The sequence below is a fragment of the Panthera tigris genome, chromosome A1 (assembly GCF_018350195.1).
Source record: "Panthera tigris isolate Pti1 chromosome A1, P.tigris_Pti1_mat1.1, whole genome shotgun sequence".
NCBI lineage: Eukaryota > Metazoa > Chordata > Mammalia > Carnivora > Felidae > Panthera > Panthera tigris.
The window spans coordinates 194,690,164-194,711,971 of record NC_056660.1 but is presented as its reverse complement, the minus strand read 5'-3'; the positions used below and the strand labels follow the sequence as shown (position 1 = coordinate 194,711,971).

The window sequence follows — 21,808 nt, the reverse complement described above, 5'->3', positions numbered from 1 at the left end:
ACCACGCCATGGACCGTGCACAGAGCCAATGTTTTACAAGCTGGGTTACCCAAACTTTGAAACCGTTAAATCATCACTCATCAAACCACTGGCACAAAACTGCAGTCAGTACCTTTCGTCCGGGGCCGGGAAATCTACCTTGTCCTGATTCTGCTTCTTCACAACTGAGAAACCTTGTGAAGATCACCTCGAATACCTAAAAGTCCCATTGCCTCAACTGTGAAGTGAGTTGTCACTAAGGGATGGCCGAAGGATGGCATGAGAAAAGGACACTCAAGGGCTTTCCCTTGATTGATTCCCCCAAATCAATATAGTTTTATTTATTTATTTATTTATTTATTTATTTATTTATTTATTTAGTGGCATGTGTGTATGAGCAGTCATGTGAGGAGCAGAGAAAGAGAGGAGAGAGAACCCCAAGCAGGCCCGGTGTGGTCAGCAGGAGGTCCGGTGCAGAGCGTGACCTCATGGTTCACGAGATTGTGACCTGAGCTGGTCTCAAGAGTTGGACTTGGTCAGGCTAAGCCACCCAGGTGCCCCAGTATAGTTGTATTTATTATCCCTCCTCCTTTGTAGAGCTCCTTATGGAAAATTCTACCCTTGTCTCCGCTGAAAGAAGACAACTGAGAAGTGACCAACCAGTGGGCGGGATGGGAAATAGGACAGAGACGACAGGGAAAAAAGAGCTTCATACGACCAAAGGCCCAGGTATACATGGGCCTGCATCACAGTGGGCAGTGACACACACACAAAAACAGTGTTCAGTGACATAAACGTGTCAGAGCTGTCAAAATGGAAAAGATCAGCTGTTTGAAACCTACAGGCTAACTTTTTCCAAATCACGGGCCTAATTTGTTAATTTGCCTATTAAGATGGGTTCTGGGGGCGCCTGGGTGGCTCAGTCGGTTAAGCGTCCGACTTTGGCTCAGGTCACGATCTCGCGGTCCGTGAGTTTGAGCCCGGCGTTGGGCTCTGTGCTGATGGCTCAGAGCCTGGAGCCTGCTTCCGATTCTGTGTCTCCCTCTCTCTCTGTCCCTCCCCCATTCATGCTCTGTCGCTCTCTGTCTCAAAAATAAATAAAAAATTAAAAAAAAACCAAAAACCTTAAAAAAAAAAAAGACGGGTTCTGATTCCAGGTAAGATGGAAAATGTAAACTCCATATAGTTTGTCCCACTGAATGTAGCTATGAAACCTAGACAGACTGAATAGAGTAGTTATTTGCAGACTGCGAAAGGTAAATGGTAGCAGGCAGAGGGGGCAAGAAGACCAGAATTCAAAGTACCACGGAACCAACAGTCTGAAACAAGACTCAGAATCGTATGTATTCACATCATTTCAGAATATAATACAAAATTACTCAGCATACGAATCCAAACAGCAAAAGCAGGAAAATCTTAACTTGGCTGAGGAAAGATATTCAGCAGATGTCAACACTGTGATGCTACAGATGTTGGAATTATTAACAGAGACTTTAAGGCACCCGATACAAAAATGCTTCATGATCTGGGCGCCTGGGTGGCTCAGTCGGTTGGTCGTCCGTCTTCAGCTCAGGTATGATCTCGTGGTCCGTGAGCTCAAGCTCCGTGTCAGGCTCTGTGCTGACAGCTCAGAGCCCGGAGCCTGCTTTGGATTCTGTGTCTCCCTCTCTCTTTGCCCCTCCCCCTCTCACACTCTGTCTCTCTCTCACTCTCAAAAATAAATAAACATTAAAAAAATTTTTTTTAATATTAAAAAAATGCTTCATGAAGTAAGGGTGAATACTCTTGAAAAGCATGGAAAGATAGAAAGCCTGAGCAAACACATAGAAGCTATTAAAAAGAACCAAAAGGAAATTTTAGAACTAAAAAATGTGATAAATGAAATTTAAAAATTTCCTGGGTGGGCTCAGTAGCAGAACAGAGATGACATAGGTAAAAGCCAGTGAACTTGAATATAGATCAATAGAGATTATCTAGTCTGAACAACAGAGAGATAAAACGATTGGAAAACAATGAACAAAGCCTCAGGGACCCATAACACAATCCGGAAATGTCTAACATTCGTGCATCAGAGTCTCAGAAAGAGAAGAGAGAGAGCATAGTACACAAACCGTGTTTGAAGAAAGGATGGTTTGAGTGCTTCCCACATGTGGCAAAATGTAAACCTACAGATCGAAGACACTCCCTGGGCCCCAAAGAAAGCAAACTGAAAGTAATCCATACCCAGGCACATCATTTTTGAAAACTAATAACCAAGAAAAAATCTGGAACAGAAGCAGAGAAAAACAGTGCATTACTTAGAGAAAACAACAGGGAGAATGACTGTGGATTTCTTATCAGAAACCTTGGAGAGGAGAAAAAGTAAGAACGTAAATAAGAAATAAAAATGGCTGAAATAAAAGAACGGTGAATCAAGAATCTGATAGCCAGTGAAAATATCCTCAGGAAAGAAGGTGAAATAAAGACATTCTCAGATGAAAAAATACTAAAATAATTCCTCACCTGCAGACCTTCTAAAAGAATTGCTTAAGGAAATGCTTCAGACAGAAAGCAAATGATACCAGAGGAAAACTGGAAACTTCAGGACTATAGGAAGAGCAACCAGACTGGTAAACGCCTGGGTAATATTCTTCTTCCTCTTTTTCCTTGTGCTCTTTAAACTACTATTGGTGGTAAATCAATGTAAACAGTGTAACATTATCTGATGGGGCATTCAGTGTATGCAGATGTAATACCTAAGACAAACACAACAAAAAGGAGAGAGGATTGGGACTTAAGCAATAGTAAACTTTCTGCATTCCACTCGACATGGCAAAATATTAATTCTGGGGGCACCTGGGTGGCTCAGTCGATTAAGCGTTTGACTTCCGCTCAAGTCATGGTCTCATGGTTCGTGGGTTCAAGCCCTGTGTCTGGCTCTGTGCTGACAGCTCAGAGCCTAGAGCCTGCTTTGGATTCTGTCTCCCTCTCTCTGCCCTTCCCCTGCCTGTGCTCTGTCTCTCTGTCTCTCAAAAATAAATAAAAATTAAAAAAATTTTAAAATATTAATTCTAAGTTGTCTCTTAAGTATTTTGTAATTCTTAGAGCAAAGAATTAAAAAAAAAAAGAACTATATAGGAGATATAATTAAAAGACCATAGACAAGTTAAAGTGGAATACTAAAAACATTCGAATAGTCCAAAATAAAGCAGGGAAAGGAAAGTAGAGGATAAAAACAGAACAACCAGAAAACAAATACAAAAATGACAACCTAAATCCAACCATATCAATAACAACACCAAACTAAATAATCTAAACATCCTAAATAAAAGATAGGGATTGTCAGAATGGATCTTAAAAAAAAATACCCCCAACTATGTGCTATTTAAAAGAAACCCACTTTAAATATATGTCATAGGTAGATTAAAAGTAAAAAGGTAGAAAAAGCAATATTAATCAAAGGAAAGTTGCGGTGGCTGTATTCATTTCAGATGAAGTGCACGTAAGAATAAGGAATATTACAGGGATGAGGAAGGTCATTACATAATGATAAAGAGGTCAGTTCTCCAGGAAGGCATAGTAATCCTAACTGTTTATATACATAACAAAGGAGCTTTGAAATATATGAAGCAAAAACTAACAGAACTGAAATGAGCAACAATGACACAATTATAGTTGGAGATTCTATGCTCTTCAGTATTCATTAGAAAAAAGAAGCATAAAATCAGTAACAATATAGAAGAACTGAACACTGTCAACACACTGATTTCATTAATTTATAAACTACAACCTGACAGCAGCAGAATACACATTTATTCAAGTGCACATGAAACATTCACAAGATAGACCATATCCCGAGTCATAAAACAAACCTTAACAAATTATCAAATGAGCAAAATACAAACCATGTTCTCTGACCATAATGAAAACAAACTGGAAATCAGTCACAGAAAGAGAACTATAAATCTCTAAACACTTATGAGTGTTTTGATGAGCCAAAGAGGAAGTCTCAAGGAAAACCAGAAGATATTTTGAATTGAACAAAAATAAAAACACAAAACATCAATCTGTGGGATGCAGATAATTCAGTGCTTGGGGTGGGGGGTGATTTATAGCACTAAAGCCTTATGTTAGAAAAGGAGAAAGATCTCAAATCAACAATCTAAGCTTTTAGTTTAAGACACCATAAAAAGAAGAGCTAAGTATAAAGCGAAAAAAAAAAAAAAAAAAAAAAAAAGGAGAAGGAAGGAAATAAACAGAAATCAATGAAATTGAAAATAGGGGGAAGAAATCAATGAACCCAAAAGCTGGTTTCTGGAAAGGATTAATAAAATTGATAAACCTTAAGCAAGACTGACAAAGAAAAAGAGAATACACAACTACCAATATCAAGAAATTAAGAGGGAATACCACCAAAGACACAGAAGATATTTAAAATAATAGTAAGAGACCACTACGAGCAATTCCAGGCATATAAACTCGACAACTTAAATGAAATGTACCAATTCCCGAAAAAACTACAAACTACCAAAATTCACCCAAGGTAAATGCATAACCTGGGCATTCCTATTACTGCTAAAGAATTTTAATTTGTACTTAAATACTTTCTGGATAACAAATGTGTGAGAACAGTTGATTTCATTCACAAATTCTACTGAACATTTAAAAATGATATAATACCAATTGTATATAATTTCTTCCATAAATGGAAGAAAATGGGACATATCTCAACTCATTCTATGAGGCAAGTCATACTTTAAAACTTGAACTGGGCAGATGGTACAGAACAATTGCCCTCATGTACACAGACACAAATATCTTCAGTAAAATATTAGCAAATCAAATTCAGCAACATATAAAAAAGAGTAATAATAGCAGCATGACCAAGTAGGGCTTATGCCAGGAAGGCAAGGTTAGTTCAATATTTGAAACTCAAATCAGGGGCACCTGGGTGGCTCAGCTGGTTAAAGTGTCTGACTCCTGATTTCGGCTCACAGTTGTGAGATTGAGATTCTCTCTCTCTCTCTCTCTCTCTCTCTCTCTCTATCTGCCCCTCCCCCCACTCACATGTGTGTGCACTCTTAGAAGGAAGGAAGGAAGGAAGGAAGGAAGGAAGGAAGGAAGAAAGAGAGAGAGAGAGAGAGAGAGAAAGAAGGAAAGAAAGAGAAAGAAAGAAAGAAAGAAAGAAAGAAAGAAAGAAAGAAAGGAAGGAAAGAAAGAAAAGAAACTCAAATCAATGTAATCCACCATATTAACAGTCCAAAGAAGAAAAATCACACCATTATAGGGGTCATAGATCTAAATGTAAAATGTAAAACCATACAAATTTTGGAAGACAACATAGAAGATCTTTGTTACCTGGGGTTTGGCATAGAATTTTTAGGATACAACACCAAAAGCATAATCAATACAAGAAAAAAAAAATTGGAATTCATCAAAATTAAAAGCTTTGCTTTGTAACATACATTGTTAAGAAAATGAAAAAAACAAAACAAAACAAAACAAAACAAAACAGGGGCACCTGGGTGGCTCAGTCGGTAAGGCATCCAACTTCGGCTCAGGTCATGATCTCACAGTTCATGAGTTCAAGCCCCGCATTGGACTCTGTGCTGACAGCTCAGAGCTTGGAGCCTGCTTCAGATTCTGTGTCTCCCTCTCTCTGCCCCTCCCCTGCTCACACTCTGTCTTGCTCTCTTTCTCAAAAACAAATAATAAAAACATTAAAAATAAATAAAAAATAAAATAAAGAAAACTTCAAGAAATACACAGATTATTAAAAAACAAAAACACCACTTGTTTCTCCCAGTTATCTGTATACCACACCCCAAACAAATAGAATCCTGTATTTCCCCTCCCACTATGCTTTTGTTCATTCATTTAATACACATGTATGTACCACCTTATATAAGCCAAGTGATTTAGAAATAACTAAGAAAGAATTCTGACTGATGGTAAGAATTCAAGATAGGCAGTCCCTTCTCCTCTGGGGTTTTTACAACAGTAACATTTTCTTATCAACCTATCTATTATGCTAAAAAATAGTATCAAAGCAATGCACAGACAGCAAAGCTGCTTTCCCACAATAGCATCATGAGGTGGGGAAGGTACACTGTAGAGATACGGAAAATGAACTGAGATTCAAGGTAGATTCTAGAGATGTAGAAACTGAACTGAAGTTGAGTGACAGGCCCGGTATCACACAGCACATTAGAATTAAAACATAACTCTTCAAATTCCCAGGGTGAGGGCTTCAATTCCATTTCAAAACATTTTGTGCTAATGTTGCAATATGTTTCAAGAATCTTAAAAGTGTTCAGACCTCTGTTCTAGTTATTCCATTTCTGGGACTCTAAGGACATAACATGAAATGTCTGCACAGATTTATGCAAAAGACTTTCGGTGCAGTGTTACTTACAGTAGTTAAAATCTAGATGTCTAGACTCATGGGAAATAAGGAAAACCATGTATGCAGTGGTCTAACCTTTATAAATGTTTAAATTTGTTTTTTTCAATGTTTTTTATTTATTTTTGGGACAGAGAGAGACAGAGCATGAACGGGGGAGGGGCAAAGAGAGAGGGATACACAGAATCGGAAACAGGCTCCAGGCTCCGAGCCATCAGCCCAGACTCTGACGCGGGGCTCGAACTCTCGGACCGTGAGATCGTGACCTGGCTGAAGTCGGACGCTTAACCGACTGCGCCACCCAGGTGCCCCAAACCTTTATAAACGTTTAGAAGCAGCATGATTATTTGGAAACACGTTGGAAACAATGTCAAATGGAAAGAACAGGATCTTAACATTTTACATACAAAATAATCCTAACTGTATTTTTTAATTAAAATTTTTTAATGTTTTATTTATTTTTGAGATAGAGAGCATGAGCAGAGCAGGGGCAGAGAAAGACAGAGACACAGAATCCAAAGCAGGCTCAAGGCTCTGAGCTGTCAGCACAGAGACCAATGTGGGGCTCAAACCCACAAACTGAGATCATGACCTGAGCTGAAGTCGGACGCTTAACTGACTGAGCCACCCAGGCACCCCAATATCAGTGCATAGCCTGATGCAGGGCTTGAAGTCACAAATGGTGAGACCATGACCTCAGCCGAGGTCAAGACTCAGAGGCTTAACCCACTGCGCCACCCAGGCGCCCCCTAACTGTATTTTAAAAGAGAGTTCTGGGGAAAGATCATGCAAATACTGATGAATAAAAGAAACACCAGTATAGCATTTTCTAGGTCTGTTTCAATAGCGTCAAAAATACACGCAACCTTTGCCAAAGAAGATACACAAGTGGTCAAAAAGCACATGTAAAGATGCTCAGCAAAACTAGGCATTAGGGAAATGCAAATCAAAACCGCAATGAGATACCACTCCACGCCTCACTAGGACAGCAATAATAACAACAGCAACAACAATGGAAAATAGCAAGTGTTGGCGAGGATGTGGTGCAATTGGAACCCTCGGGCACTGCTGGTGGGAATGCAAAGTGGTGCAGCTGCTGTGGAAAACAGGTTGGCGGTTTCTCAAAAAGTTAAGCATAGATGTGCGTATGACCCAGCAATTCTACTTCTGGACAGATGTACACCCAGAGAAACTGAAAGCAGGTGTACAAGCAGGTGCGTCTGCTAGTGGCACAATGCACAGTGGCCAAAGGGCGTCCAACCAATGAATGGATAACAAAATGTGGTGTGTCCAGGCCAATGATAATAGAATATTATTCAGCCATAAAAAGGAAGGGAGTAGCTTTTAAAATGGAAGGGGAAAAAAGAACTGTAGTGCAAATGTAATGTGCACCATGGATGCACCCGGAGACATTATGCTGGGTGAAGAAAGCCAGACATGGGGGTCACGGATGGTATGATTCCATTTATTGAGCATCCAGAATGGACAAAACCCATGACCGGAGAGTGGATCAGTGGCTGCCAGTGACTGGATCAGGGGCTAGGAGGTTGGGGAGGTGCAGGGAGTGACTGCTTGGTGGGTATGAGATTTACTTTTAGGGTAACGGGATGGAACGGGATGGGGTGATGGTTGCTGGGCACTGAGAAGGTACTAAGTGTCACTAATGGTAAGTCTTGTATGTATTTTACCCATATATATATATATATATATATATATATATATATATATGGGTATATATATATATATACACACCCATATATATATATATATATATATATATGGGTATATATATATATATATACACACCCATATATATATATATATATATATATGGGTATATATATATATGGGTGTGCGTATAGATACAGATATAGATACAGATATAGATATAGATATAGATATAGATATAGATATAGATATAGATATATACTTTGCCACACCAACTCTACCAGAATGTTTTTTGAAAGATAAAATCATGAATGTGGCAAAGATTTTACAAAACAGAGTTCACTGTGTAAGTATCATTGCTATTATAAACAGTGGCAAAAGTTTGAAATTACCTAAATGCCTAACCAATGGGGCTCAGTAAATGAATAAGGGTACGCATTGGAATGCTGTGCAGTTGCTAAAACTTATATTACAGAAGTTTAATGACAAGATGTTAATACCATTCAAACAGAAAAATCAATTTATCTCCTCCCCCCAATGTATATGTGTGTGTATAGAAGAATATCCCAGGTGTATACAAACACACACACACACACACACACACACACACACACACACACAGAGAGAGTGAAAAGGATCTATATTAAAGGGGTAACAGTGACTAGTGACTGGTTCTGGGTAGAATTGTACACAATTTTAATTTTTGCAATAATAAAATAAGTACTAATTATTATTTGCTAAGTATCTTATGAAATATCAGGCACTGTTCTAAATTTTACCTATCCATCTATCTAACAAATCATTTAATTCTCATAAACACCCTAGGAATGAGATTAACTAAATTCTTCAAGGTTGCACAGCCAGTAAGAGGGGAAGCAGGGATTCAAACCCAGGGACTGTGGCTGCAGAGCCTGAGATCTTAACCACTATGCTATAAGATCGTATTGTTTAGTCCATAGATTCTAAATTTTCTATCATTGTTACATCACATATAAAAGGAAAGAAAGCTATTTGAAAAAAATAACTAACCATATAAATAACCTAACCATAAAATTTAAGAGCTGTCATCGTTGTAGGGAAGGAATATGGATATTTAAAAATTCTCCTATTTGTCTAGATTTTTCAAATTTCCTTTAAGGAATATGAATTGCTTTTAAAATTTTAAGGGAAAAAACGTCTCAACTAAGGTTAAACAAAGCATGGTGTCAGAGTTTTAAAGCCTTTCCTGAAAGGACAAGTCCAAGGATACTGAAGACTCCAGTGCGGAGGCAGCCAACTGCTTGTGGACCAGAGGCAGGAGGGGACAGCCAGAGGTAGGAGAAAAGGACCAGAGGCAGGAGGGAGGGGCCAGTGAGAGAAGGGAGGGGCCATATCAGGAGGGAGGGGCCATAGCAGGAGGGAGGGGCCATAGGCAGGAGGGAGGGGCTACAGGCGGGGGGAGGGGCTAGAGGCAGGAGGGAGGAGGCAGTGGGAGACCACCTGTGAACTCGGTGAGGTGAGGGCGCAAGAAGGACCCTTCTACATCTATGCTAGTGAAGCATTTCCATCCTTACCTTGCAGTGCCTCCTCATGCTCTGCCTCCAGGGCTCTTTGCTGTTCATCTAGTTTCTCTCGAAGCTCCAGCTCCCTCTCCTTCTCTACCTGGGGACAGAAAGTGGTAAGCAGTGTGAGATTGAGCAGGTTCAGCACAGCCTCGCTTATCCACTCCCGGAACCCTGGAGCTTTGCAGAGGCTGGTGATCAGAGTCCCACCCTGTCGTCTACGTGATGGGGACAATCTGAGTTCAGAGAGGGCACAAGGCCTCCAAGACACAGCAGATGTGGCTGACTTTGCTTCTTTAGGGCTTAGAAGGGGGCTCCTAGAGAACCGTCTAGGTGGAAGGCAAGTAGGGGTCTTCCAACCCTGATGCCCGCTCCAGGCAGGAAGTCTTTCTACTGCATCAGAGTGTTTCCTGACCTTTCATTGCATATAATGTACATAACATGCAAGCAGTTACAAATATTTATTCAAAAGATAAAGGACTCCCTTCTTGGTAATGGAGTAAGAGATACTTACAACAACAAAATCAAAAGTTGGTCCTCACTCTGGGACTTAGCGAGGTTAGCTGAGCAGGAGGTTTTCCTGTTCAACACAGGTGGGGTTGTGTCACCTGGACTTACCTGTTGTGCCCATTTCTTCCTGTCCTCTTCGTGTTGCTGGAGAATTCTGGTTATATCCTTCTGGCACCGCTCAGCCTCCTCAGATGCGCACAGCTGGACAGTTGTGGCTGTGAGTGAGGAAGCAAAAAATGCACACAGAGCAGAGGAGAAGCCAGGGTCCGGCAGAGAGGATGTGGGAGGCCAGGGCTAAGGGATGATAACTCTAGTGTCTACCTCAAGAACAGTTTCAGTTGGGAGATCAACCTCCAGAGGCCCCCCCAACCCCGCACATCTCTCTGGCTTGGGAGACCCTCCTTAGTGCAGGAGCCAGTGGGCTCATTTTGTTGTCCTCTAGGATCTACAGCAGAGCTGGTAACTTGCAGGACAGACTCAGCCCGTAAAGGTACAATTTGCTCTAGCTAATATCTAAATTTAAAAAATAATTAGTTGCAGGGTGCCTGGGCGGCTTAGTCAGGTAAGCGTCAGACTCATGATTTTGGCTCAGGTCATGATCTCGTGGTTCGTGCGCTCGAACCCCTGCATCAAGCTCTGTGCTGACCATGTGGAGCCTGCTTGGGATTCTCTCTCTCGCCCTCTCTCTCTCTCTCTCTGCCCATTCTCGGCTCACGCTGTCTCTGTCCTCTCTCTCAAAATAAATAAGGAAATAAACATTTTTAAAAAATTAGTTGGTGAGGTTTACTAACTGGGCAGCTTTTACTTCATGTACAGATGTCTGTCCAACTTGTTTTTAAGGAGCAGGAGAACTGGCAGTGTATGAAGCTGAGGCCGGCCTGTCTCCTGCTTTGTCCAGGGTGTGGCTCTGCCATTTACCCCAGGCCTTGCCTCTCTCTCCTGAGGCTGCCTCATCACCTGCTTTACCTGCTGGAGCCTGAAGGTGTCTGAGTGTGTGACCCATGACCTTTAGCAGGCCCCACCCCCAGCTGGAGGCAGAGGGGCTGCTGTGAGTGGGAAGGAGGCGCCAACAGGAAGCTTCGCTCTTGCTTAGGGAAACTCCAAAACCCGCCCTGCCCACGCAGCTGAGTCCAGTAGGCTCTGGGTGTGACCTAGGGCATGACCCATCCTCTCTGTGCCTCAGTTACCCAATATGTGAAATCAGGATAATAATAATACCCACATCACAGGGCTGTTGAGATAATTAAATCAGGAAACAATGGCAACAGCAATAATAGTAGCAAGGTAAGGAATACGGAGAGCATATCATGCCCGGGAACGTGCCAGTCCCGTTCCAAGTGCCTCATGGGTACTACTTGCCTAGTCCCCGCAACAACCCAACGTGGTGGGTACTGTCACTCTCCCCATTTCACAGACGAGGAAACTGAGAGACAGAGAAGTGATGCAACTTGTCTAGGATCACCCAGTTCACAGTCGGGGAGAAGGGCTGTGAATACACTGACCCCACGGCAAACGCTCCTAACTACCACTGTATCCTGCCTGCTTATGCACAAAGAGCAGGAAGCATAGTGCCAGGCATTTAGAAGTAGCTCAGTAAATGTTCTTTATTGTTTACGGAATGTTCTCTGGATATTCATTGTTGCTCATGACAAGCATTAGAGGGGCTGGCATTACTGGTGCGGTGGGTATTATTATTAACGTTAGTATTATTATTACAGAGCTCCATCGACAGGGTTGGCAAAGGGCACGAGGAGAAAGGTGAGGAACGGGGCTCCAGGCAGGAAGCCAGCACTGGGGGAGTGAGTCAGTGCCCTGAGTCCTGGGGGATGGCAGTGGTCAAGTACAGAGAACCCCAGACTCAAACAAACCATTTGGCTCAGCATCCCAGGCTTTGGTCCACAACCTGGCCCCAGCCAGGGAGAAGCTTATAAGACAGATATCGTCACCAACAATAGTCTTCAGCCCCACTCCCAGAGATTCTTAATTACTTGGTCGGCGGCGGGGCCCCAGAATCCGTATCTTTGATGTTCCCCCAAGTAATTCTTATGTACAGGCAGGTTACAGAACCTCTGAATTCTGGTCCCATGGCTGATCTGGAACTTAAACTTCATCTATAATGTCCCTGACAGTCTTCAGCCTGTAACTGGACACTTTCAGAGACGAGAGCTCGTTTCATTATGAGGCAGCTCTGATGGTTCTAAAACAACAATCACACAAAAAATCCTTTGAGATTGAACTGAATTCTGCCTGCCTGTTTCTGCCGCCTTGAAGCCCTTCTACTGACCTCTGAGTCACACTGAACAAGGCTTATCTTTCTTCTCTATGAGGGCACTTCAGACACTTGGAGAGAACTGTTGTGTTTTACTGCAGTATCTTCTTTCCAGGTAGAACATCCTCTGCTCCTTTAACTGCTCCTTATAGGACGTGGCTTCTAGATTCCTCACCAGCCTGATCTGCCTTCCACTGTACTCCCTCCAATTTTTCTGGATTCTTCTGAAAGTGTACTTTCCAGAAATAAACTCCGCACTCCAGGTATGGCATCAATAGCCAGGAACAGGCCAGTACAGGTCAGGACTATCACCTCCCTCATTTTAGACATGATACTCCTATTAATGTAACTGACTTAAGGTCTCATGAGATAATTAAACAGCTGTATCACCTTTGTTGGTTATAAGGGAGGAAACCTCATGGATGGTGGGGAGGGCATATGTAGGCCTGGCCACTCACCTGTGTCCCCATTGAGGGGACCTAATTCCTGTGGCTGTGGTCTGGGTAGCTGATCTGGTTTGCGGCGCCTCTGGAAGAAAGGAGACAACAATGACGTGAGGGTAGAGGGTAGAGGTCAGTGTGAGGATGGGTGTAGGATCCTTCCAAAGGCAAGACACAACTTCCAGTTATGCCAGAGTCTGCCCTGTATCCAGTTACTTAGGCTGCCTCCCCCACTAGCCAAAGGGGAAGGGGTTCCCAGAGCAGAATTTCTCATCATTTCCAGGCGAACCCTCACTGGGGAGTTCGATGCTGGTTGACCTGTCCTTAGAGCCTTGTGGTTTGTGCTGCCATCCACGGGGCCCTCCCTGCCCACCTCTTTCTTCTCCCAGGACTTGGCCAGACCTCCTGCTATTACCCTCACTCCAGTTATGGCTGAAACTTCCCAACCTCTAGTTCAGAGACAATTCCCCTTTCCTCTCAGGGCCTATGGCTACCACAACTTCCTTCCAAGTTCCCCATATTGGGGACAAAGCATCAGAAGTCCAAGCCATGATTTTACATGCTTATTCTTTGTTAGAGGGGGGTATTCCCCCAACTATAAGGAGGCAGGGGTACTTACCTTGACTGATGGGGGAAGACACCGTACTCAGGATGTACCGGACGCTATGATGTCTTATCTATATTATCTTAGCTAATCTTCAGAATGAACCTGGGAAATATGAATGTGCCCAATTTAAAGATCAGGAAGTTGAGGCTGAGTGACGTTAGGGCTCAACCAAAGCAGATTAGTGGATAATTGGCAGAGTCAAGTATCCTTGCCATACCTCTGGGCGCGTTAACCAACTTTGGCCAGGATTGGTTGGATCGGATCAAAGGAGGGAACCGATGCCAAAGGCTATATCCCAAAGCAGTGTCAGTGGCACCCAGATAATCAAGTTTCATAAATCGTATTTTTTAATAGGAGAGTTGATATGGGTTGACAATCAAGAATGACTGAAACGCTGCTAGGAAGCATACTTCTGGTTGGGGAGGAAGATAAGTCAAGGGAAGGCTTCTACAACCTTCTGCTCCTGCCCCACAGTGCCCAGCACAGAGCCTGGTACGGTGTGAGCCCCTGACAAGCTGGACCCAACCGGGCACCTCCCCTAGGCCCTGGTGCCTCAAATCTGCTCAGTGGCTGGGCATGCCTGACAAGTGGGTTTTCCTTTCACCCTGTTTAGACTCAGCTCCCCCTGCCCCGGGGAGCGGGGGTGCCTGGCCAGGGAACAAGCCAGGGAAGCTGTCAAAGCAGGAATCTGGGGAAGTGACAGGAGCCAGCCTTTCTATCCTGGGCTGCAGGAAGGAGGAGATAAATGGTTGTCTCATCCCCGTTGCCACGACTGGTTACACTAATCTGGGAATGTTTTTCATGGGACTGAGAATTCCTGAATTCCAGGCCTGGCTCTACAAAACTGGATAAATCTCTTCCCTCTTCTGGGCCCTGCTCCCTCCTTTGTGAAGGAGAGGCAAGGAGGTCTTAGTCGATCCCCATGGTGTTCATACTCGGAGCCTATGACCTCAGATCCTCTCAATAGCACTGACAGGCAGGGCTATTACAGGTAAGGACACTGAAGCCCAGGGAGGTAAGCCACCATCACACTGTGCCCTGATGTCAAAATTAACATCAGGACCAGGTCTCTGCACTGGGGCGCCTGGGTGGCTCAGTCAGTTAAGCGTCTGACTTTGGCTCAAGTCATGAACTCACGGTTCCTGAGTTTGAGCCCCGTGTTGGGTTCTCTGCTGTCGGCACGGAGCCTGCTTGGGTTCCTCTTTCCCCTTTTCCCTCTGCCTCTCCCCTGCTCTCTCTGCCTCAAAATAAATCAAATAAACATTAAAAAAAAAAAAAGAAAGAAAGAAGTCTCAGCCCTTTAGAGACTGGAGCTGCGTGGTTAAGAACTCTGGGATTCTAGAATTACCCAGACCTGGATTCGAATCTTAAATCAAACCCTGTGTGACTGTATGGCCTCTCCAAACCTCGGATTTCTAACGTTGCTTTAAGGATTAGATGGGATAATGCACCTATAATGTCTGACATATTCTAAGAGCTCAAACATTGCCTGAGTTTATTACTTTCTGAAGAACAAAGACCCTGAAATGCTTTGGGAGATCTCCCTCAGACTGGCCTGAAGTCAGATCATAAAGCTCATGAGAAACTGTCTTCTCCCAAATAACAGCCACAGAGAAGTGAAAAACTCTTCTCCACGAACAGCCTCCAGACCACAGGCAGGATGTGACTGTGCGCCTGAGTCCCCAGATCCTAACGAAACCACTCCCCAGGATTACTCCGTCAAATAACATCCAAGACTCATCACCATCCGTCCTCAGGCTACCAACCTCCTTGTCCGCCTTCCTTCCTTAGTAAATATTTGTAAACATCTTCTTCCGATTATAGTAGTAGTAATAATTTATTCATTAAAGGAATGTTACCTATGCTTCCTGATATTTTAATTTTTCAAATATATTATGAGCATTTACTACATGGCATTAAATATTCTGTACACATATTAATTTTCATGACTCGAACATTACATCCTTGTGGATGAATTCAATCATTTAACGCATAATCTGCATGAGTATTTGAATTATTTCCATTTTTTAATTTCCGAATTATGCTTTAGTGAACATACTGACTTTGTTACATAGCCAAAGCTATGGGTTCTACCCTCCAGAAAGGTTAAAAGAACTCACCCACTAACAGCACACAAGAAGGCCAGCGTCACTGCAACCTTGCCAACATAGAACAGTATCATTTTTACAAAATAATCGGCAAATTTGCTGGGCCCAACTAAACAGGCCTATTGTACTTTTGGTCCCAATATGCACATCCACGTGTCCAAGAGCATCCCAAGCTGCTCAAGACCGTCCCAGCATGACGTACACTCTCAGGCTTCCGGGCTGAGTTCGTGTAACATTTCTCCTCGGTCTCTCCCCAGGGCTGAGTTAGTTCCTATCAGCTCTATGCTCCAGTGTCTGTTCAGACACCCATGTGAGTACCTACCTGGCTACCCAGGTTTCTCCAGCTAGGCCAAGGGGCTCCTTGAGGACCAGGACCATTTTTGAAATCCACTTGGGATTTGTCCCAGCATGTGTGTTATGATGCCCAGAACAGTATTTCTAGGAATGTGGCCTATGGGCCTCCCGTATTAGAACCACCTAGAGTGCTTGTTTAACACAGCCCTCAGGCCCAGTTCTAGACCCACAGAATCCAAGGGTGCTACACGTGCCAGGAAGCTCCCATCTGCCCATCTATGCAGGTGGTTCCGATATCACGAAAGCCTGGGGACACAGAGCCCAGGGCCGAGTAGGAATTGATAAGCAACTACTGCATGGAAAATCCCCAGGTTGGGACTCTGGCAGCTTCCTCCTCAGAGGCCACGGAGCAGAGTTCACCCTGCAGTGGGAGAGGACAGGAGCTGGGAGGGGAACACAAGAATTTCCCCTTCCAAAAGCAGAGCGGGGAGGCCCAGGGCTGGGGGTGAGGCATTCGGATTGAGCTCTGGAGGAGGGCTAGCAAGGTCAGTGGGGTTTCCTGAGTTAAGAGAAACTTGGGAGAAGAGAGCTCGAGGGGCAGCTGGCAGCACAGGACGTAGGGAGAACACAGGACTGGGGGAGACACCTGAAGACCCGGGTTCCAGCTTTACTATGAGACATTAGGCAAGTCCCCCACTCTGGTCCTCAGTTTCTCTATCTGTCATGCACCAGGGTTGGAACAGGTGTTCTCTTCAGTTCCTTTGAACTCAAGGGCAGCCCTTCAACTAATAAGGCTGGAAACAGGGCCTTTATATCTTGGCAGCAACCATGGTTGTGGGGCCCATCTTCTTGTTCAAGCAGACCAGACCCGTGCTTTGGGTTCAACCTGAAGCAAACCTGGTCTGTAACGGGATGTGGCACAGTCAGGGCAGAGAGGGAGGGCGGTGCCAGATGAGCTCACATCGGGTCTAGTGAGACCCCTAGAATATGCTTGCATTTTGAAGGGTAAACTGACAAACTGAATGCATCCAGAAGCAGCTGACAAGACGTGGCAGGAGGCACGAAACCAAAGTATGGGAGGTGCTATTAACAGAACAAGTTGGTCCGCCTCAAGAACAGACAAGAAAACCTGGCCACTGCCTTCAAATCTCACAGGACTATCCTAAGGTAGAAGCTCTAGTGTGTGGCCCACAGCCTTGGAGGGCAGGACTGTGGCTGAGGACTAGAAGTTTCGAGAAGTTTCAGTTCAGCATGAAGAAGAATTTCAGAACTGTCCCCGGAACAGAGATAAGCTGCCTTACTAGAGGTTGGGGTTTGGCGGTGATAGTGAGTTCTCCGTCACTGGTAGCGTGCAAGAAGAGGCAACCTTCATTTCGCAGGTTGGACTGAGAGATCACAGAGGACCTTCAACTCCAACAGTCTGAAGTTCTGTGAAGTATCCTTGATGTTCAGCAAGGAAAGACCTCCACTAAGCATAAAGTGCAGATGGGATGTGAAACCCACCAGCATTAACATTGTATCAGAGGGCTCTGTTGAGTATTACCCGGGTTGTAGTACTTTGTAGTACAGGTGAATTTCCATAGTCTACTTCCCTCAAATTGTGAGCTGCATCAGGCAAGAGTGAGTAAGGCAGAAGCAGCTCGGATGGAGCCGCCCAGCTCTTCCTCACCTTGGGACTCCTGCTATGGTGGAAGCCAAGGCAGCCCTGAGGATAGCTCAGCTTCCTGAAGACACTTTAGGACCATCACTAACCTCGCTGTGGGGACCATCACTCCATGCTCTCCGTGGGCCTTTGGGCTTTGTGTATTTCTGATGGAGTGGTATGACATATCCCCTCGTTATTCCTGCTTAGCTTAGAGAGTTCAGTAATCAAAGGACCCTTTAGTTACCTGTTCCTTTCCTGTCCCGTAACTTGCCTTGGCCACATAGTTCTATCACACCTATTCTGGCCGAGGATCGCTTCCTGGGAACCAGAAGGCAGGATTGGAAGGGCCCCTGGAGACAGTTTATTCCAATCCCCACCTCCTATTTCCAGATGGAAAACCTGAGGCCCAGTGGTGGGATGGGCAGCATTTGCCAGAGGCCTCAAAGCATGGGAGCAGAGCCCTAATGAGAACCTGGATTCAAGGAGGCTGGAGGCCCTTCCGTTTCCTTTATGCAAACACCAGATTGATCCCAGTAGCTGAAGTGTAGGGGATAGATGATTTGGGGCCTTGAGGGACTCAGTCCCTGCTGTATCTGAGCTGCCTTTCCGGTGTCTGGACTCAGCGTGGGTGGGGCCCCACACCAGCAGTTTCAGAAGCTTACCAACCACAGGCCAAGCCTATTGGCTGAGGTAGAGGCAGGAAGGAGGTGGGGGTGGAGGCCCCAAGGGCCCCCTCCAGAAGTGGGAGGAAAGGCAAGGCCTAAAAGTTCAGGGCTGTTGAGAAATTAGCGTTCCCACCCAAATCACAGAGGCTCTGATCACCATACACACAGGCCTCAGCTTCCCTACCTCTAAAATGGGCAGAAGTATTTTGCCAAAGTAATGCCGGAATTTGATTTCATTTTACCAGTACCTGGGGCGGTGAAGATTTAGTTCAATTTGTTCATATCATACAGCGTGGGGTCAGCCACAACTGACTGCCCTGGGGATACAGATCAGTGTGGTGATACAACCGACCTAAAGGGAGGAGGGCCAGCCTGCACTCGGCTGTGCTGGGGGGCCACCGCCTATTCTCTGAACACCTGTGATGCCTCCAGAGCACCCCAGTCAGGGGCGGATGTGGTCTCGACTGCTCTTATCTGATCGACTGATGAATGAGACCTCAGGGGAGGACAGAACCACCTGCTCTTAAGCACCAGGACTACTGAGTCAGACCATGGCAGTCGGCGCGGCAGGCCTTGAATGCAGAGCTCATCCTCATTCACAGACAGAGAGGCTGAGGCCCAGACAAAGGCTTTCCAATGCACCACATTCCTTTTCCTCCTCCCCAGAGCCTACCTTTTCCGGCCCCCTACCAGCTTCCCAGGGCGTCTGCCAGTTCTGATCACCTTAGAGGGTCTGGTGCTGGACACGGCAGTCTGCACCATTTCTGGCATTTGGGTCAGTCTGAGACCCTGAAGGAGTGGGGCAGAAAACGACGTCAGTGGCCGGGGCAGGGCAAGAGACGTGCCGAGAGCACAGGTAACCCTGCCAGACAGCCACCTTGCTCCCCAACCCAATGGCAAACTCCCCAGTGGGTGTTCAGAGTCAAAACCCTGGCTTGCCACGTGCCTGCTGTGTGACCTTGGGAAAGTACCCTACCCTCTCTGGGCTTCTGTTTCTTCCTCTTTCTGGCACGGAGTTGGGCAATGGGATACATCGGAGTCCTTCTGGTTTTGACACACTTGGGATGTAGAAGAAGGGCAGAGGGAGGTCATCCGGACACCTCATCCTGTATCAATCCCGTCATACTCGTTTGCTCTGGGCAGAGCAGGGCAGGTGATCCGACACACTCAGCCGTCAACCCCTGCATGAAGAGGGCTTCTCCAGAGGACAAGAAAGGAGGTGCCTTTGCTCAGGAGGGCCTGGGTGGGTCTCCTGCACCCTTCACACCACCCTCTGTTCTCGAGCAGCCCCCGTGGGGAGGCAATAAAAGGAAGGGCAAGCTGACGGGGACCTCAGCAGCCACCCCAGCTTACAGGCGGCATACCCCACCCCCCTGCAATCGCAGTGCTTAGCAGAGAGGCGCCCGTCAGTGAGGACACGGCACCTCCAGGGCGCTCACAGCAGAGTCGTTTGTAACAGAGGCACACTGGAAACCAGCCTCACGTCTGTAGTGGGGGCTGGCTCGATACACTAAGATACCTAATACTCTGCGATGTCACTCGTAAGTTTAAAAACTGAAGCACGTGTTACATACCCAGTTGGAAAGGCATCTGGTAGACCACCAATATGCAAATAAACTATTTCTACTGCGCACAAAAGAACAGAGTAAAGGGCCAAGAAAAGCACAGGTTGATGGCACTTGTTTGTCATCTCCAGAGAAAGGACGAAGATTGCTGTGGCCAAGGAGGGGTAGCATTAGTTTTACCTTAATTCTTAGGACTTTTTAAACAACAGTGTATTCCGGGGCGCCTGGGTGGCTCAGTCGGTTAAGCGTCCGACTTCAGCTCAGGTCATGATCTCACGGTTTGTGGGTTCGAGCCCCGCGTTGGGCTCTGTGCTGACAGCTTGGAGCCTGCTTCACATTCTGTGTCTCCCTCTCTCTCTGCCCCTCCCCTACTCATGCTCTGTCTCTGTCTCTGTCTCTCTCTCAAAAATAAAGTAAAAACATAAAAAATAAATTAAAAAAACCCACAACAGTGTATTTAAACTTTACTTGTGTGCAAAGAAATTAACAAGAAGAAATACCTCTCTCTAAGCCTAAAAGCAGCCACAGCAGTCATTTTACAGATGGAGAAGTCAGGGCCCAGGGAGAGAACCTCCTATCTGCCATCCCACAGCAAGTTAGTGGAAGAGGCAGGAGTCAGTCCACTGCTGACTCCCAGGGCGGCCCTTGCCTCCGCAGGTGCCGCGGCCGGTGGCCGGTGGCCAAAAGCATCTGGGCCTCCTCGTCCAAGCACCTCCGCGTTTGCCACGCTCCCTACTCTTCTGGTGAGCCATGGGTCCAAGGGTGGGCTCTTGCTGTCCACCTTGACTGCTGGCAAGGCAGGGGCGAAGGCTGAGCGCGAGGGTGGGAGCCATTAACCCGAAGACATACAAGCTCCCCAGGGCTGCTGTAGCAAATCACCACAAAGATGGAGCCTTAAAACGGAAGTGTGCTCTCCCACAGTTCTGGAGGCTACAAGTCCAAAAGCAAGGTTGTCAGGTGAGTGGGTTCCTTCTGGAGGTTCTGAGGAAGAATCCGTCCTAGCTCCTTCTCCTGGCTTCTGGCAGTTGCCAGCAAGTCTTGGTGTCCCTTGGCCTGTGCGTCTGCATCCTTCCAATCCCTGCTTCTGTTACCGCATGGCCTTCTCCCTGTCCAAAATTTCCTGTTCTTATGAGGATAACTGTCATTGGATGAAGGCCCGTCCTAATCCAGTATGACCTCATCCTAACTGGATCCCATCTCCAAAATAAGGTCACATTCATGGGTTCTAGGTGCACATGAGTTGGGGGGGGGTACAGATAAATTTCCAGTACAGATAAATTTCCTAACATCAAGGCTATTTCCTTAAGGAGCGGCAGCAGGTAGGGTGGTGTGGAGCCATGGAGAAATGGCAAGGAGGTCTACAAGGTTCTGGCACATTCAGTGAAAGAGCTCCACCATTGGGGGAGAGGGAGACATGGAAGTAGGTCAGGTTGTACATCACTTATCTGGGGGAAAAGCATGGACGTGGGAGGGGTGTTTTAGGTATTGTAAGGCATCTGGCCTAGATGTTCGGGAAGATTCAGGTTTGAAAATAAAGTGACAAGATCAACGATTTTCAGGGATTAAAATTCACCTGGCGAGAAATGCCAGGTGACTTGTCTTCAGGTAATGGGCAGGTTTAGATCTCCACACGCTGAAGAAGGATGGACGTTCTCTTGCGCCTTCTCTCTGTCCACGGTGTGCTCACAGGGGCTCCCCCTGCTCTCCCTCCGGGTCCTGCTCTGCCTCCAGGTCATCCTGCACAGTTCACAGTGCTCTGAGGGTGGAGGACTGAGAAGGCAAAGATGGAACCCCAAGTGCCCCCAGAACTCGGGCCAACCATCAGGTTCTTCCTTTTATTGGAGGGTGTTCCTACTTTTTCCCGGTTTCTTCTTCGAACATGAATGTTTTATCGAGGCCCTTTAGAAACCTTTTCCTAGGCAGATTTCAGACACTCGTTTACTACCTGATCTACAAATACTGAGAGGTCAGGTGGCCATCCCCCCCCCCCCCCCAAGAGTGTCACCAGCTTGACCGACATAGCAGCCTGCTTCTGGGCAACTAATTTGAAGTTTTATCTTTCCTGTTCTCTTTACAACAACAACAACAAAAGACATGAAGCACAGGCCCCAAACTCAACACCCAATTTTGGCAAA

The 21,808-nt window shown here is 45.6% G+C and overlaps 1 protein-coding gene across 1 annotated transcript in view; it reads right to left on the bottom strand.

Annotated features, from left to right (window-relative positions):
- CCDC69 (coiled-coil domain containing 69) overlaps positions 1–21,808 on the bottom strand; it is a 35,593-nt gene that overhangs the window by 8,307 nt on the left and 5,478 nt on the right. The window contains exons 2-4 of the mRNA XM_042993996.1: positions 12,808–12,877; positions 10,189–10,295; positions 9,583–9,670 (exon numbers count right to left, since the gene is read on the bottom strand). Of these exons, the coding sequence (XP_042849930.1) occupies positions 9,583–9,670; positions 10,189–10,295; positions 12,808–12,877 (265 nt within the window). The remainder of the gene's footprint in view (positions 1–9,582; positions 9,671–10,188; positions 10,296–12,807; positions 12,878–21,808) is intronic.